The following is a 19,791-nucleotide window of genomic DNA, read 5'->3' on the forward strand; positions in this document are numbered from 1 at the left end:
CGTGTTAAAATACTAATGCAGGATTATAAATGCATAGAATACATAGGAGATGAGTTTCCCATTGGGAACTGTGCTTAGCAAAGCAAGAAAGGGGGAGACGAGAGTGCGCATGCGCGGAAAGAGCCGGGCCTCATCAAGGTCTTCTAGTCCTTCGCGCGTCTCTCTATTTCACACTCTCTCTCACTTTTTCCTCTCTCGCGCATGCGCTCTTGCCTCCCCCTTTCAAAAGGGGAGGTGAGAGTGCGCATGCGCAGAAAAGAGCCAGGCCTCGTCCTTCGAAGGTCTCCCAGTCCTTCGCGCGGTCCTTTCAGTACGCATGCGCGTCTCTCTGTTTCACACTCTCTCTCACTTTTTCCTCTCTCGCGCATGCGCTCTTGCTTCCCCTGTAGGGGGCGCGAGGAGGCGATGCTTCGGCGGCCGGCGTCGCTGTGGCGCATGCGCACGAGGGAAGGTGAGAGGTCGGCAAGATGGCGGCGGCCTCCTCAGGGGATGAAGCGGCCGGGCCGGACAACGAGGATTATTATTCGCTTCTGAACGTCCGGCGTGAGGTGAGGAAGCAGGCCGAGAAAGCAGGAGCCATCCCGCCTCGTAATTGCACGTCGTGGTTAAGATCGACGCCTTAAAACATATATATAGCCGCACACTTGCATTACCTCAGAAACGTGGCCTGTGGTGGTGAGGCCTGTTGGAAACTAAGCAAGTGGGGTTTATATATATATACTGGCTTGGGGACCCGGGTCATTTGAGAAAGGCATTATTTGTCTGTGTTCCAAGTTTAGTCTAGATTCAGTGTCAGCTGGGTTCAGTGGGTACAGGGAACTACAACTCCCATATGCAAGTCCCATCGTCCATGGTCCGTCCCCCTCCAAACACCGCCAGGATGTAAAGTAGGTCATGGGAACTCTATGTGTCAAGTTTGGTCTTGATCAGACATTGGTGGAGGTCGCAAACCCATCATCCACATCTCTAGGTTGATACAACAAAAAGAAAAGAAAAATAAAGTCCTAATTAGAGGGAGAGGAATAATTGTTTTTATCCAATTGCTGCCAGTTAGAAGGCTAAGCTCCGCCCACTTGGTCTCCTAGCAACCCACGCACCCAGGGGACAGGCAGAGTTAGGCCTCACTTACGCTGCTTCCACACTGCCTATAAAATACAGATTATCAGATTTTGACTGGATTAGATGGGAGTGTAGACTCAAGGCCCTTCCACACAGCTATATAACCCATATAATTTTATATTATCTGCTTTAACTGGATTATCTGGACTCCACACCTTGACCTTAACTACCACCAATTCCTCAATACTTTATTTCCCATACCACCATACTTCGCCACAGCAACGCGTGACCGGGCACAGCTAGTATATATAATGCTTATATATGCTTATATTGTGCTATACTAATAATATAATATATTGTATGTATATATAACTTGTAAGCTGCCCTGAGTCCCCTTCGAGGTGAGAAGGGCAGGATATAAATGTCGCTAATAAATAATAAATATCGGGAAGTGAATGAAGATATTGGAAGTCCCATCATCCATGGTCCAAACTCTTCCAAACTACACCAGGATGTCATGAGGGCTCTATGTAATAATAATAATAATAATAATAATAATAACTTTATTTTTATACCCGCCTCTATCTCCCCAAAGGGGACTCAGGGCGGCTTACATGGGGCCAAGCCCGAATAAAAACAATAGCAATATAAAACACAACAACAGACAAGAGACATGCACAATTACAAAAATTTAAACATTAGCCAATAAAAGCAAATGACAAGAATTGATAAAAACATGGATTCATAGAATCATAGAATAGTAGAGTTGGAAGAGACCTCATGGGCCATCCAGTCCAACCCCCTGCTAAGAAGCAGGAAATCGCATTCAAAGCACCCGCATTCAGCAGCGATTAAAACTGAGAGGTTGTAAAAGTAGACTGGGTAAGGTGCACCATATAAATATTGTAAACACAGGGTGACTGATACCAGGTTTGGTCCTTATTCGTCATTGGTGGGAGTCGCAGTGCTCTCAGGAAGTGAGAGCACTGCAAGTCGCATCATCCATGGTCCAAACCGCACCAGGATGTAGAGTGGGTAATGGGTATATATAATAAATCCATTCATTTATTGTTTTCAGCAGCATTTAATCCGAGGGCAGGGGACAGATTTCTAGATGATATTGGACAGCATCTTCCATTAGTTATGTTGGCTGTGGTTTCAGGAATGGCCAAACATTTCTAATGCTTAACATATGGACTACTGCCGTCTTGGGCTTTTTCTGCTTATGGCCTGCAGAAAATGCTCAGGCCATGACACTAGCACTTTAAAATAGATATTGCATGCTAACAACACATATAATGACATATTCTCTCTACTGAGGTTAGGGCTGTAAGCTTGTTTAAACAGGACCGCTTTTCTTTCTTTTTGGTCAAAAGAGACAGAGGGAAGGCAAATTGGCAAATTAGTATGTCTCAGCAGCCAAGCCAGGAAGCGTAGTGGAATGGAAAGCCCTCTGCAAAAAGGTCTTAAGCCTTGGACAGGTTCATATAGAGCGAGGTGGGCTTACAGATGGCCTGGACCTGGCTGCATAGGGCTGGGAATGGATGCCTGCCAGGGCAGCTGTTGTATCAAGGGAGCCACGTGCTGCTTATCTCCAGCCCCAGCCAGGAATACAACTGCAGCCTTTTGAACCTTCTGAAGTTTCCAAGCAGTTTCTAAAGGCAGAGTGTGTTGCAGGAATCCACCCAGTTTTTCCAGGATAATAATAATAATAATAATAATAATAATAATAATAATAATAATAATAATAATAATATCACAGTCCTAGACACTTGGGAAGTGTTCGACTTGTGATTTTGTGATATGAAATCCGGCATGTCTATTTTGTTTGCTGTGTCATAATGAAATAATTATAATAATGCTTTATTTATAACCCGACCTATCTTCCCGAGGGGACTCAGGGCGGTTTGCAATGAGTAGCAAAAGTGGCAAACATTCAATGCCAGAAACAGATAAACAACAAACCAAAACAATAGGTAAAACAATCTCAATGTAACTTGTAAAACTAACCAAAATTGAACATAAATAAACATAACATAGATCCATACAAATCAAGCTAAATGCATTTAAAACATAATGAAGTTTATGGCATACCAAGACTTGCAAATTCTATTATTTTGGAGGGAGACCCAAGTGGAAATCCTTCCTCTAAACTTTCTCAGTAGTATCTTAAAAGTGAGCTGGAAACAGAACTTCCTTTTTAATTCAGTGGTTTTATAAATCCATGGCCAACCTGTGGCTGTAAAACCAAACCATAGCCTCTTGAGTCCAGTCCAAGGCCATAAAGAAACTTGTCACCTCAGGTGACAGGACACAGAGAGCAGGATACTCAGACAGCCATCATAGTAACAGTAAAGATAGAAGGCAGTTAATTTTGATTACAGTAAATAATAATAATAATAATAATAATAACTTTATTCTTGTATCCCGCCCCATCTCCCCTAGGGGACTTGGAGCGCCTCACACGGGGGCTAGGCCCAGCAATACACAACAAATACAACAGTAAAAGCAATTCCAAACACAACAATTAATATATCAAAATATAAAATACAGGATCAACATTCTAAGAACATAGTCAATGACCAAGAGTGACGTAGTTGGCAATTCAATCTTACGTTTATATAAGGTCTTTCTGCTGTTCACATAATGTGATCACGTAAATAGCAGGCTGCATTTTCCTTAAGCACTGGGTCTATTCTTTCCAATATAAAGTCACGAGTCTCTGTCCAGCAAGTCCCAGCAGGCCTTCATGTTGTTATGTTGGTGGTGCGGGTGTTGTTTATTTATTTATTTACTTGCAAGATTTATATCCTGCCCTTCTCACCCCGAAGGGGACTCAGGGCGGCTTACAAGTTATATGTACATACAATATATTATATTACAGTATTAGCATAGCACAATATAAGCATTATATGTTATTATATTGTACTATACGACTATGTTGTGTTACTGTATTGTGTTAGGTGCTTTCTGGTAGTTTCTGGCTTATGGCAACCCTAAGATCAGACTTTTATCTGCAATATTTATTTAAAAATTGTTTGCCATTGCCGCCTTCTGAGGCTGAGAGCATGTGACTTGCCCCAGGGCTGCTCTCCTGTCATAATCCAACACTCAAACCCATACTAGCCCGTTCGGAACAATGATAAACAATGACAGTCACGTGCAGAAGTGCTGGTCATCTTTGGTTTTATATCTGTTTTACAAATAGCTTTATTCCCATCGTCTTGGGCTGTATTTGTAGTGTCGAGCTGTCGGCATTGATCTTGGTGTTGCCTTATTGAGTATGTTGCTTTGTGTAATAGGATTCTTTTTGGTTGAGTATTGGAAAAAATATTGTATCTCGTTTTTTAAAACAAACCCCGGAGGGCAACTTCTAAAGTAATATTGAAAACGTACATTTTCAACTGATAAATAAATGATGTAAAATAATCCAGTGGCTGGTTTCTGCTAAACTAGAAGTGTTAAATCATTGTTAAAGAGTAAGTTGGTGCTTATGTTAATCCTATTGCTTGTTTGGGTTTACTTTAATCAGAGACTTAAGCTGTGGGTGAGAATTGTGCGGCTCTCTGGACATTATTGGACGGAAAATTGCAACCGTATATTTGCCGGTGAAGCATGCTAGGAGTTCAAATCCAGGCAGTGTCTGAATGGCCTCACAACAGCTTTAGGCCATGTGTTTTGTCCAACTTATCTTCTTCACAGTTGTCGGTTTTGCTTCTGTTTGGGACTACAGAAGCAGAGCAGTGTGTCTACGAAGTGGGAAAGGCAGCGTTGTTGGCAGAGAAAGGAGGAGAGCTCATTTTCCCGTGGTTCCCAGGTGACTGGCCAACGGGGATGGAAATGCGGAATATATATATCCGCACTGAGAAATGGGACTTGTCCGTGTCCTTTCAAAATGCAAGAGCGTTAGGACAGATCATTGAACGGGATGGCTCATAAATCCAAGCTGGACCGAGGCACCGTTTCCCAACAGGCTGGCAGCCAGGAACAGAGCTTAGGAAATGGCTCTGTGAAATACAGAAAAACAAGCAAACCAAGGGATTATTTTGCCCAAAAAAAATCCCATCCCAATTCTAAAATACATAAACCATGGGTAGGAATCAAGTGGCTCCCCAGATATGATTGGACTACAAAGCCCAGCAGCTCTAAGCAGCACATGGACAATGGGAAGGAGTGATGCTGGGAGCTGAAGTCCAACAGCAGCTTGAAGCAATAATAAAATTGGATGGCTTTTGAAAGGAATATCTATATCTCTCTGATATAAGAGAGGCAGGTAAATAATAATAACAACAACAGTAATAGTTTTCCTGACAACATTTCATCATGTCTTCTTCTGGGGTTTCTATGGCAGAGTGATGGAAGGAGAGGCAGGTAAACAACAACAACATTTCATCATGTCTTCTTCTGGAGTTTCAATGACAGAGTGAGGATTTGAACCCATTTTGTTGTCTTCTTGACAGCTTGTTTGGCTTTTAGAAGGTAACTGTGCATGGCCACACGTTGCTGCGACATATGGGAATCCTTTGTTGGCCGGATGGAATAGCAGTGAGCAGCCTTGCAGCCTCGAAGCCTGGCCGTTTTCTTCTTATGGGAATCCTTGTTTGGTGAGCTGGACTGCAATGGAATAGGCTTGCTGCTTGGAAGGCTGAGTACTTGTGTTCTAGGGGAATGGTTTCTTGGGCTACTAGAATCGCAATGAATAGCCTCGCTGCTTCAAAGCCTGGCTGCTTGCTCCCTAGGGGAATCTTCAGTTGGTCAGCTTCAATAATACAGAGTAGTATCACTGCTTCAAAGCCTAGCCGCCTTCTACCAAGGATAATCCATTGTTGGTCTAGTTGAATTGCACTAAATAGCCTTGCAGCTTCTATGCCTGGCTGTGTTATAACTATTGGAATCCCTGTTTGGCGAACTGGAGTAGCACCTTCAATCAAAGAGCCGCTTTGAAGCCTGGCTGCTTCCTTTGTAGGGGAATCCTTGTTAGGCCAGCTTGAATTGCACTGAATAGTCTTGCAGCTTAAAAGCCTGGCTGCTTTCTACATACGGGCATGGTGTTTTCCTTTTTTCTTTATGATGGTCACACCTTGGAAAGTGATTAGTTTTGTGGCCAAATTTGGTGTGATTTGGCCCAGTGGTTTTGTTGTTAACTCGGTCCTAATTATGCACATTACATTTATACATATACTAGCTGTGCCCGGCCACATGTTGCTGTGGCGAAGTATGGTGGTATGGGAAATAAAGTATTGAGGAATTGTTGGTAGTTAAGGTAAAGGGTAAAGGTTTTCCCCTGACATTAAGTCTAGTCGTGTCTGACTCTCCATTTCTAAGCCGAAGAGCTGGCGTTGTCCGTAGACTCCTCCAAGGTCATGTGGCATGATTGCATGGAGCGCCGTTACCTTCCCGCCAGAGCAGTACCTATTCATCTACTCACATCTGCATGTTTTCGAACTTCTGGGTTCGAGCTTCTTGAGTCTACCCTGCCATATAATCCAGTTCAGATCAGATAATCTATATTTTATAGACAGTGCGGAAGAGGCCTGATTGAAGTGGCCCTGGGCTGAGTGGGTTGCTAGGAGACCAAGTGGGCGGAGCTTAGCCTTCTAACTGGCAGCAATTGGATAAAAACAATTATTTCTCTCTAATTAGGACTTTATTTTTGTTTTCTTTTTTGTTGTCGGAACCAAGGGGCAAGGATGGTGGGTTGTGTTGCCAAATTTTGTGGTTCTGTTTTGTTGTCGGAACCTAGGGGCAAGGATGGTGGGTTGTGTTGCCAAATTTTGTGGTTCTGTTTTGTTGTCGGAACCTAGGGGCAAGGATGGTGGGTTGTGTTGCCAAATTTTGTGGTTCTGTTTTATTGTAGGAGCCTAGGGGCAAGGATGGTGGGTTGTGTTGCCAAATTTTGTGGTTCTGTTTTGTTGTCGGAACCTAGGGACAAGGATGGTGGGTTGTGTTGCCAAATTTTGTGGTTCTGTTTTGTTGTCGGAACCTAGGGGCAAGGATGGTGGATCGTGTTGCCAAGTTTCGTGGTTCTGGGACTTGTAGTTTTGTAGTTTACTCCTAGGCCGAGATTCCATTACCTTTATACAGTAGAGTCTCACTTATCCAAGCCTCACTTATCCAAGCCTCTGGATAATCCAAGCCATTTTTGTAGTCAATGTTTTCAATATATCGTGATATTTTGGTGCTAAATTCGTAAATACAGTAATTACAACATAACATTTCTGCGTATTGAACTACTTTTTCTGTCAAATGTGTTGTATAACATGATGTTTTGGTGCTTAATTTGTAAAATCATAACCTAATTTGATGTTTGATAGGCTTTTCCTTAATCCCTCCTTATTATCCAAAATATTCGCTTATCCAAGCTTCTGCCGGCCCGTTTACGTTGGATAAGTGAGACTCTACTGTATGTAGTAATAAATAGAGTAAAATAATAAATATAATAATAATAATATCAGAGTGAAATAATAAATGTATTAATAATAATAATAATAATATAATAATAATAATAATAATAATAATAGAGTAAAATAAATGTAATAGTAGCATGTTTAATGATGTTTAATAGGCTTTTCCTTAATCCCTCCTTATTATCCAAGATATTCGCTTATCCAAGCTTCTGCCGGCCCGTTTAGCTTGGATAAGTGAGACTCTACTGTATATATAGATATAGATATATAATATAATTTGTGTGTGTGTGTGTGTGTGTGTGTGTGTGTCAGCAACACATTGACCCCATAAAACCCACCCCAGTTTCCACCTACTGTCTTTGGAATCATAGCAGGGTTTGCTCCAGTTTGGGTGCTAGAAGTTCAGACACCCTGCGTGTAACTTGGCTTCATTTTTGGACAGATCTTCTTATGCATCAGAAAGAGGTTCATGTGTTTCTTGAGATGATGGACAGGGCTTCCTTTCCTCTCCCCGTCATCTTCAAGGTTGCCACGCAAGGCACAGCTTGCGTCATAAATGCTGTCGATTTAGCGGGCCGGATTCGCTTTGGGTCTTAATTTGAGCAATTCCGCATTGCTCCAAGCCCAGGCTTTGTGAGGGCTCATTCCTACATTTTTAAACCCCTTTTCTTTTTGGCAGGATAAACCTGATTCTGCAGAGGGCTGGCTAATAATCTCCGAGATTAATAGGTCACTAAACTTTATGGCTTGGGGAGGAGGAAGAGGAGGAGCAGTGGGCATCGGCGCTCTCCTTCGGTCATTTGCCGGTCTCTGGCCATTTAATCTGTAATGGATTTACTTCCTGCAGAAATGTAACGGGATGATTGAGATGTGGAAGGGATGTGCTTAATCCCCCGAACGGCGCCGAGCGCGCCTCTTTAATTTTTGCCCCTGGATTTGAGTAATAAGAACGTAACTTAAAATATCATTATTAGTGACTTATGTATCTCATTACGATTTGAAATGTTGTCAGTATTTTCCGCAGCGGCCGGAGGAGCGGGGCGATCACTCATGAAATATTGAACCAGTGACCTTAGCGATTCACTTGTGATGAAAGGCCCAATCTAACGTTTTATTGAACATGATATTCGTGAAAAATGGAACGGCTTGCCTCTATTACTTAATCAATAGCACATTAAGCCATTTATCACTAATTTGATTAAAAGAAGGTCGTCGCCGAGCGAGAAATTCCACTCCCTTCTCATCCACTTTAATTCTCATCACCAGGAGAGAGGAAAAGAGGGAGCAGAAGGCAACGGAGGGGCGCCTTCTCTTGTCTATCTCCCAACGAAGAAGAATGAATCGCAAGCACTAGAAATGGCTCTGGTCCCATTTGGCACGTTTGAAAAAGCTGCCGTTTCCGTGCCCATGATAAGCTCCGCTGGCCCTTGAGAGAGAGGGATTAGCCTTCGGCACAAAACACCCCAACCTTTTGTTTCTGCGGCAAGACCTCTGCATTGATCAGAAGGAATTAAGGCCTTTCAAACACCTCCCTGGGATGCATTTGGGTGCTCTAAAAACAAAACAACAGTGCGCCGGTGGGCTGTTAATCGTCCTGCCTCTGGGAAATCTCTGGAAATATGATTGACACCTCTTTTCCCTTTGGACTGGACTCAGAAAACTGGCCAAACTGAGATGGGGCGGGATATAAACATAAAATTATTATTATTATTATTATCTGAAACACAACAAGGTGAGTCCACAGCAGACATTCTGCTGGCTGTTGAATTTGACCACACGTCGGATCCTTCTCGAGTGTCTAGGACTGTGTAATGTATCAGCGAATTATTATTATTATTATTATTTGAAACACAACAAGATGAGTCCACAGCAGACATTCTGCTGGCTGTTGTATTGGATCACACGTTGGACACTTCCCAAGTGTCTAGGACTGTGTGATGTATCGGCGAATTATTATTATTATTATTATTATTATTATTATTATTATTATTATTATTTGAAACACAACAAGATGAGTCCACAGCAGACATTCTGCTGGCTGTTGAATTTGACCACACGTCGGACCCTTCCCAAGTGTCTAGGACTGTGTGATGTATCGGCGAATTATTCTTATTCTTATTATTATTATTTTATTGTATGACACATCAAACAAGATAGATATGCTGGATTTCGTATCACAAAATCACAAGTTGAACACTTCCCAAGCGTCTAGGACCACATAGTTGTGCCTCTGTTTGTAGTCTGTCTGTGCGATTTTCTTACAGCAGCTGAGGATATGATCCATGGTTTTGGCAACTTCCTTGCACCGTCTGCATTTTGGGTTATCAGCTGATTTTTCGATCTTGGCCTTAATTGCCTTTGTCCTGATGTCTTGCTCCTGGGCTGCAAGGATCAGGCCTTCTGTCTCCTTCTTCAGGGTCCCATTCGTGAGCCATAGTCGGGTCTTCTCCTTGTCAGCTTTTCCTTCAATTTTGTCAAGAAACTTTCCATGCAATGTTTTGTTGTGCCAGCTGTCAGCTCTAGTTTGTAGTGCAGTTTTCTTGTACTGATTTTTTGTCTGCTGTGCTTTGAGGAGTTTCTGATTTTTGACTTCAATCAAATCACTTTGCTTTACTACTTAATATTATTATTATTATTATTATTATTATTATTATTATTATTATTATTATTATGTGCTGAGCGCTTGCTATCCCCAGGAGCAGTTGATGTCCCTGATTGATTCCTGCCTGGAATTCTTCTGTTTTCAGACTGCTGCTCCTTATTTACTGTTCTGATTTTGGAGTTTTTTTTAATACTGGTAGCTAGATGTTCATTTTCATGGTTTCCTAGGGGGCTGATCGTGCCTCATTCGGGAGGGAGTTCCAGAACTGCAGGGCCACCACCGAAAAGGCCCTCTCTCTTGATCTCATGGGACCGAAAGAAGGGCCTCTCCTGAGGATCTCGGGGCTCGAGAGCGTTGGTAGAATCAACGCAGCAATCCCCTGCCATCATTTCATCGGTTAGGGATTGTGGCCATTTGGGAGAAAAATGCAACCCTTTCCAGTTACATTTGGATGCTTCTGAAGCTAGAGCTCTCTTGCTATCTGTGTCTCCCTGCTTTCCCATTTGGACTGAGCCTTTAGAAGCCACAGGCAATAAAACAGCATTATGGTGTGACAGATGCTGGGCTGCATCAGCCAGAGGGGCACATAGTTCCCGTTCCCGGGCAAAGCCTCACATGCGGTGATGATGTGATAGAAGTAGCCAAGAATGTCGTCTGGCTGGCTGTACCCCGGGAGAGCGCTGAATGTGTGAAAGATGGCCAACGCATTGTTTGCGATGCAGTTGGCGTCCTCGCTGCCTCCCCCAAAGCACACTCTCATTACAGTTTCCCATTCTGTTCTGGATAGCTTTCCCTTTCTGGGCAGATTTTTGGAGGAGATAGCGACTTATCGGCCTCGACGGTGCGGCTGTAATTGGATTTCTTTCTTTTCTTCCTCCGCAGGCCTCTCAGGAAGAGCTGAAGGCCGCCTACCGCCGGCTGTGTATGCTGTACCATCCGGACAAGCACCGGGACCCTGAGCTCAAGCGGCAGGCCGAGCAGCTCTTCAACCTCCTCCATCAGGCTTATGAAGGTCAGGGAGACAAACATACTCCAATCCATGCATCTGATTATGTCAGGCCGCTTTGAGTGTCCTTCGGGAGAGATAAAGAGGGATATAAATATAATAATAATAATAATTATTATTATTATTATTATTATTATTATTTTATTATGACACAGCAAACAAGATAGATTTAAAAATATTATTATTATATTTATAAATAATAATATATTATTATACAGTAGAGTCTCACTTATCCAACGTAAACGGGCCGGCAGAAGCTTGGATAAGCGAATATCTTGGATAATAAGGAGGAATTAAGGAAAAGCCTATCAAACATCAAATTAGGTTATGATTTTACAAATTAAGCACCAAAACATCATGTTATACAACACATTTGACAGAAAAAGCAGTTCAATACGCAGTAATGTTATGTTGTAATTGCTGTATTTACGAATTTAGCACCAAAATATCACGATATATTGAAAACATTGACTACAAAAATGGCTTGGATAATCCAGAAGCTTGGATAAGCGAGGCTTGGATAAGTGAGACCCTACTGTAATACTATTATTATTATTATTATTATTATTATTATTATATTTATATCCTGCTTTATATCTCCCGAAGGACACTCAGAGCGGCTTGACATAATCAGGTGATAATAATCATCATCATCATCATCATCTGTTCTCTACTTTATTACATTGTTGCCCCACTTTTTATGTATATTCAAAATCTTAAATAAAAATTAAATATAATAATAATAATAAAGCACTGAGCTGCTGAACTTGCAGCCCGAAAGTCACAGGTTTGAATCTGGGGAGCGGAGTGAGCACTTGCTATTAGCCCCAGCTTCTACCAGACTTGCAGTTCGAAAGCATGCAAAATACCTAGTGATCTACTCATACTCTGGGGGTTGGTGCTCATCTCCATTTCTATGCCGAAGAGCCGGCGTTGTCCATATACACCTCCAAGATCATGACTGCATGAGGCGCCAATGTTACCTTCCCGCCAGAGCAGTACCTATTGATCTACTCACACTCTGGGCGGTGGGGCTCATCTCCATTTCTAAGCCGAAGAACCGGCGTTGTCCATAGACACCTCCAAGGTCATTACTACATGGAGCGCCATTACCGTCCCACCAGAGCAGTACCTATTGATCTACTCACACTCTAGGCGGTGGGGCTCATCTCCATTTCTAAGCCGAAGAACCGGCGTTGTCCATAGACACCTCCAAGGTCATGACTGCATGGAGCGCCATTACCATCCCTCTGGAGCAGTACCTATTGATCTACTCACACTCTGGGCGTTGGTGCTCATCTCCATTTCTAAGCCGAAGAGCCGGCGTTGTCCATAGACACCTCCAAGGTCATGACTGCATGGAGCGCCATTACCATCCCTCTGGAGCAGTACCTATTGATCTACTCACACTCTGGGGGTTGGTGCTCATCTCCATTTCTAAGCCGAAGAGCCGGCGTTGTCCATAGACACCTCCAAGATCATGACTGCATGAGGCGCCAATGTTACCTTCCTGCCAGAGCAGTACCTATTGATCTACTCACACTCTGGGCGTTGGTGTTCATCTCCATTTCTAAGCCGAAGAACCGGCGTTGTCCATAGACACCTCCAAGGTCATGACTGCATGGAGCGCCATTACCGTCCCGTCATAGCAGTAACTATTGATCTACTCACCTTTGCATGTTTTCAAACTTCTAGGTTGTTAGAAGCTGTCAAAATGAGATGTAAACTCTCAGGATAGGCCCATTGTATTTTTTTTTCTCCTTGTGTACAAAGTTCATGATCTGGCAAGGAAATTTAAGATGGGAATCCGATGGAAATCGTCGTCGGGAGCAAGTGCTTTGCTCTCCGCGAGATGAGGATTGTCTCCTGCCTGCGCTTGGCCATTCTCCTATCATCCGACTGAAATAAAAGGCTTCCTCCTTATCTCCTGGAGAAAGAAAAAGAGCCGATTGCTTATCTTGGCGTTTGCAGGAGGGAAGAGCTGGCGGAGGAATTAAATGTTAATGCCCTTCATGGCTCCGTTCGGCTAAGAAAACGTGATCTCGCCCGATTCTTCCATTCGGGGCTCTCCTTGAAAGAGTTGCCCTTTTGATTATATCCTCTTATCTCAGGTTGGGCTGAGCGAATCTCCCATCCAGCTGAATTATTGATAGTTTGCAGTGTTTTTGGGGAGATTTGAGTGAATTTAAGGCTCGGATTCAAAGGGGGGGGGGGGTGGGGTGTTGTATTTTTAATTATTTCCTCCCTGAGCAAAAACTGCCGCACCAGCAGACCTTGGCGCCCAGAGGGGAGCGAGAGCGGGAATGGCGAATAAATGGCTTTTTTCCCCCCTTTATTAAATCCCAGAGATTAGCTCGAGAAATTGGGCTCTGCTGCTTTTCTAGAGGGTCAGCGTTTCTGTCTTCCCATTAGGCTCCGGCGGCGACGTGGGCGGAATCGTTTGCAGGCAATGCTTAATTAGGCCGCGGGATGCATTTTTTTCGACACAAAAGAAGGCCTCAAAGTGGGCCACACGGGTTGGGAAAATCCTCTGGATTCACAGGATCAGAAAGGCATCCAATACACTGGGCCCACCAAGGATAGCATCATAATAATATTAATAACTAGCTGTGCCCGGCCACGCGTTGCTGTGTTGAAGTATGGTGGTATGGGAAATAAAGTATTGAGGAATTGGTGGTAGTTAAGGTAAAGGGTAAAGGTGTGGAGTCCAGATAATCCAGTTAAAGCAGATAATATCTATATATATAAAAGGGTAATGAAATTTCGGCCTAGGACAAAACAACAAAGCTACACATCCCAGAAACACTAAACTTGGCAGCACAACCCCTCATCCATGCCTCTAGGTTCATACAACAAAAAGAAAAGAAAAATTAAGTCCTAATTAGAGGGAGAGGAATAATTGTTTTTATCCCATTGTTGCCAGTTAGAAGGCTAAGCTAAGCTCTGCCCACTTGGTCTCCTAGCAACCCACTCAGCCCAGGGGACAGGCAGAGTTAGGCCTCATTTAGGCCTCTTCCACACTGCCTATAAAATACAGATTATCTGATTTGAACTGGATTATATGGCAGTGTAGACTCAGGGCCCTTCCACACAGGTATATAACCCATTTATAATGGACTTAATGTCTGGGGAAAACCTTTACCCTTTACCTTAACTACCACCAATTCCTCAATACTTTATTTCCCGTACCACCAGACTTCGCCACAGCAACGCGTGGCCGGGCACAGCTAGTAAGATTATAAATAATAATAATAATAATAATAATTTTATTTTTGTACCCCGCCACCATCTCCCCAGAGGGACTTGGGGCGGCTTACAGATATAAAACCAGCATACAATAATATCAAATACAAAAACACACAAATAAATTTAAAAGGCATTAAAAAATCACGGGTTCTATAGCTGTGTGGAAGGGCCTTGAGTCTCCACTGCCATCTAATCCAGTTAAAATCTGCTAATCTGTATTTTATAGGCAGTGTGGAAGAGGCCTAAGTGAGGCCTAACTCTGCCTGACCCCTGGGTGAGTGGGTTGCTAGGAGACCAAGTGGGCAGAGCTTAGCCTTCTATCTGGCAGCAATTGGATAAAAACAATTATTCCTCTCCCTCTAATTAGGACTTTATTTTTCTTTTCTTTTTCTTGTATCAACCTAGAGGCATGGATGAGGGGTTGTGCTGTCAATTTTCGAGGTTGGGGGGCCTATAGTTTTGTTGTTTTGTCGGTCGCCAGGATTCCATCACTCTTTTATATATATAGACTAGCTGTGCCCGGCCACGTGTTGCTGTGGCAAAGTATTTCTGTTTTGTTTTTGTTTGTTTGTCTGTTGGAGGCAAGTATGAATGCTGCAATTAGCATGTAATGGCATTGCAGCTTTAAAGCCTGGCTGATTCCTGCCTGGGTGAATCCTTTGTTGGGATGTGTTAGTTGGCCTTGTTTGTTTCTTTTTTTTAAAATAATTTTTTATTGAAAAAAAAACCCCGATTTATATACATAAAAGTAGGGGAACAATATAGGTACAGTAGAGTCTCACTTGTCCAACACTCGCTTATCCAACGTTCTGGATTATCCAACACATTTTTGTAGTCAATGTTTTCAATACATCATGATATTTTGGTGCTAAATTCATGGCTATGTGCCCAGGCTTTTAACGAATAAATGATAAAGACGAACCAGATTGTTATATGGATAAAGTTGGAGGATATTGGACGAACGGATTTTAAGCATATGTTTTATGTTTTATATTTTATACTGTATTTAATTAGTTGTAATATATTTTTATATGTTGTTATTTTTAATGATGTATCGGCATCGAATTGTTGCCAATTGTACGCCGCCCTGAGTCCCTCCGGGTGAGAATGGCGGAATAGAAATATTTGAAATAAATAAATAAATACAGTACTGTATAGGAAAGTAGGAAAACAGCAAAAAAAAAAAGAAAAATGAGAAGAGGAAAAAAGGGTGAGATTAGGAAAAGGGGTATTTGATGGCTTCCGTTCTTCTTCCTCCTCCTGTAAGATAATAGTTTAGCACTGTCAATGTAAAAACTAAATACAGTAGAGTCTCACTAATCCAACATAAACGGGCTGTCCAAAAACAAGCCATTAGAACAAATTCTAATTGAGCAGGTTCAGTTTGGACACTATAACCAGATACCTGCTTTGAAACGTTTTTGTTTTTTTTTTCCTTTTCAGTGCTCAGCGACCCGCAGACGCGTGCCATCTACGACATTTATGGAAAGAGAGGCCTTGAAATGGAAGGATGGGAGGTAAGATGGGAAGGAAGGAAGGGAGGGAGGGAGGAAGGAAGGAAGGAAGGAAGGAAGGAAGGAAGGAAGGAAGGAAGGAAGTAAGGAAGGAAGGGGGAAGTATGAAAGAAAGGAAAGAAGAGGGCAAAGGTGTATGAGGGAAACCGAGGAAGGAAGGAAGGAGCCACAAAGAGAGCTTGGCCACCATTGCCAGAGCATTGACATGTTGACATTGTAGGCCTTCCTTCTCATAGAATCGTGGACTCATAGAGTAATAATAATAATAATAATAATAATAATAACCTTATTTATATCCCGCCGCCACCTCCCAGAGGGACTCGGGGCGGCTCATAGAACACTCAAGCTGTGACATACAAAACACAATAAGTGCAAAACGAAATGTAGACAATAAACAAACACAACATCATCAATTCGCACTAGGAAGAGACCTCGTGGGCCATCCAGCCCAACCCCCTGTCAAGAAGCAGGGAAATAGTCAATGAGCAAAAGTATCTACCTTCGCCTTCAAGACAAAACACTCACACAGCTTTCTGGTGCCCCTAGCAGAGCAGCTAACCTACAGGAGTCAAGCACACACTCGGCTTTCTAGTGCAATCTAAGACAAGGCTTACCTGAAGTAAGGGAGCAAAGGCGGCCTCTTGCTTCTTCAGCTTGACCTCCTTCCGCTTGTTCTTCAGATACTACCATATTGGGTAGACTAGGCTTCTCTAATCACCATCCCATTGGATGTATGCTTCTTGGTTCATTTTGTCAATCACACACTCGGCTTGCTAGTGCAATCTAAGTCAAGGCTTACCTGAAATAAGGGAGCAAAGGCGGCCTCTTGCTTCTTCAGCTTGACCTCCTTCCGCTTGTTCTTCAGATACTACCATATTGGGTAGACTAGGCTTCTCTAATCACCATCCCATTGGATGTATGCTTCTTGGTTCATTTTGTCAATCACACACTCGGCTTGCTAGTGCAATCTAAGTCAAGGCTTACCTGAAATAAGGGAGCAAAGGCGGCCTCTTGCTTCTTCAGCTTGACCTCCTTCCGCTTGTTCTTCAGATACTACCATATTGGGTAGACTAGGCTTCTCTAATCACCATCCCATTGGATGTATGCTTCTTGGTTCATTTTGTCAATCACACACTCGGCTTTCTAGTGCAATCTAAGTCAAGGCTTACCTGAAATAAGGGAGCAAAGGCGGCCTCTTGCTTCTTCAGCTTGACCTCCTTCCGCTTGTTCTTCAGATACTACCATATTGGGTAGACTAGGCTTCTCTAATCACCATCCCATTGGATGTATGCTTCTTGGTTCATTTTGTCAATCACACACTCGGCTTGCTAGTGCAATCTAAGTCAAGGCTTACCTGAAATAAGGGAGCAAAGGCGGCCTCTTGCTTCTTCAGCTTGACCTCCTTCCACTTGTTCTTCAGAGATTGCCATATTGGGTAGGGCTAGGCTTCTCTTATCACCATCCCATTGGATGTATGCCTCTTGGTTCATTTTGTCAAGCATACACTCGGCTTTCTAGTGCAATTTAAGACAAGGCTTACCTGAAGTAAGGGAGCAAAGGTGGCCTCTTGCTTCTTCAGTCTGAACTCCTTCCGCTTGTTCTTCAGAGATGGCCATATTGTGTAGACTAGGCTTCTCTAAATACCATCCCATTGGATATATCTTTCTTGGTTCATTTTGTCTTAGGTGGTGGAGAGGCGGAGGACGCCCGCCGAAATCCGGGAGGAGTTTGAGCGCCTGCAGAGAGAGCGGGAGGAGAGGCGGCTGCAGCAGCGGACCAACCCCAAGGTAAGCGGGTGGACCCCAAAGCAAGGAGACCGGGGACAAGAACTGGGGGGGGGGGGGGGGTCTCAGGTTTTGGGGTTCAAGTGTAGTCTTTCCTGTGTTGGAAAGCATCAACCTATTATATAGGCTAAACTAGCTGTGCCCGGCCACGCGTTGCTGCGGCTAGGACTTTATTTTTCTTTTTGTTGTATGAACGTACAGGCATGGATGAGAGGTTGTGCTGTCAATTTTCGAGGTTGTGGGGCGTTTAGTTTAGTTGTTTTGTCCGGTGCCGTGATGCCATTACCCTTTTATATATATAGATAGATATAATATCAATAATAATAATAGCTTTAGGTTTTGTGGCTCGAGGTGGGTCACACCACAGCCAAAACACACAAACATTGCAAAAGTTCTAAAAACATGCATATTATCATCATAATAAATTTATTTATTTATTTATTTATTTTTATTTATTTCATCATTTCAAATGAATAATAAAACTTTATTTTTATTCCGCCCTATCTCCCCAAGGGGACTCATATTAAAATGTAGTTCTATAAAAGATAAGAAGAAGAGGAGAAGGAGAGGAAGTTTTTTTTTATATTATGCTTTACTAATAATATAATATATTGTATATACATATAATATATTGATAATAATATTATAACGCAATACAATATAATAATAATACACTATTATAACTGTGTATTACATGTAATATTACTAATAATATTGCAATATGATGGTATAGTACAATATAGTCATTGTGCTATATTAATAATATATTGTATATACATATAATATTTATAATATTATAATGTAATACAATATAATAATACACTATTATAATTGTAAATTTCATGTAATATTACTAATAATATTGCAATATAATGGCATAGTACAACATAGTCATTGTGCTATGCAAATAATACATTGTATATACATATAATATTGATAATATTATAAAACCTAAAGCTATTATTGATAATATATTGTTAGCATGGCACAATGACTATATTGTACTATAACACTATATTGCAATATTATTAGTAATATTACATGCAATATACAATTATAACAGTCTATTATTATTATACTAGCTGTGCCCGGCCACGCGTTGCTGTGGCGAAGTAAAGTATTGAGGAATTGGTGGGGGTTGGTGCTCATCTCCATTTCTAAGCCGAAGAGCCGACATTGTCCATAGACACCTCCAAGGTCATATGGCCAGCATGACTGCATGGAACGCCGTTACCTTCCCACCGGAGCAGTACCTATTCATCTACTCTCATTTGCATGTTTTCGAATTTCTGGGTTAGCAGAAGCTGGGGCTAACAGTGGGGGCTCTCTCCGTTCCCCCAATTCAAACCTGTGGCCTTTCAGTCCAGAAGTTCAGCAGCTCAGCGCTTTAACACGCTGCGCTATCAGGGGATATTATTTCCTAAAGCTTGTGAATATACAATATTTCTGGGTTTTTTTGGAAGCAAGTATGAATGCTGCAATTGGGGAAAATGATTAGCCTTGCAGCTTTAAAGCCTGGCTGTTTCCTCCCTGAGTGAATTTTTTGTTGGGAGGTGTTAGCTGGCCCAGATTATTTCCTGTCTGGAATTCCCTTGTTTTCAGATTGGTGTTTGAGATATTTTATGTGCTTCTACTGTCTGTGGCCCTCAGAAAACAGAGGATTTGCCAGACTTTGGCGATGGGAATACTTTGTTGGGAGGTGTTAGCTGGCCCTGATTGTTTCCTGGGTGGAATTCCACTGTTTTCAAAGTGTTGTTCTTTATTTAGTGTTCTGATTGTAGAGATTGTATTGTTCTGTTTTATTATTTATTTAGCCTTCTAACTGGCAGCAATTGGATAAAAACAATCATTCCTCTCCCTCTAATTAGGACTTTATTTTTCTTTTCTTTTTGTTGTATGAATGTCGAGGCATGGATGAGGGGTTGTGTTGTCAAATTTCGAGGTTCGGGGGCCTGTAGTTTTGTTGTTTTGTCCGCTGCCCTGATGCCATCACTCTTTTATATATATAGATTGTATTAATTTATTATAATATTATCATCAATATTATATGTATATACAATATATTATAAGTAAAGCATAATATTAAAAAAACTTATATCTATAAGTATCAAAGTGAAGAAGACGGGGGCTTTTTTCCCACTCTTAAGGCCCCGCAAGGAAAGGCAACGGCCGC

General features: G+C 42.2%; 1 protein-coding gene across 1 annotated transcript; it reads left to right on the forward strand.

Annotated features, from left to right (window-relative positions):
• The first annotated feature begins 400 nt into the window (after positions 1–400).
• On the forward strand, positions 401–17,759 carry dnajc11 (DnaJ heat shock protein family (Hsp40) member C11). Its single transcript, XM_062965793.1, has 4 exons — positions 401–548; positions 10,951–11,080; positions 15,764–15,837; positions 17,520–17,759. Exons 1-4 carry the CDS (start codon positions 468–470, stop codon positions 17,742–17,744), a joined length of 510 nt encoding a protein of 169 aa, XP_062821863.1. The 5' UTR covers positions 401–467; the 3' UTR covers positions 17,745–17,759.
• Positions 17,760–19,791: the final 2,032 nt, after the last annotated feature.

The sequence above is a fragment of the Anolis carolinensis genome, unplaced genomic scaffold, assembly GCF_035594765.1.
Source record: "Anolis carolinensis isolate JA03-04 unplaced genomic scaffold, rAnoCar3.1.pri scaffold_15, whole genome shotgun sequence".
NCBI classification, from domain to species: Eukaryota; Metazoa; Chordata; class Lepidosauria; order Squamata; family Dactyloidae; genus Anolis; species Anolis carolinensis.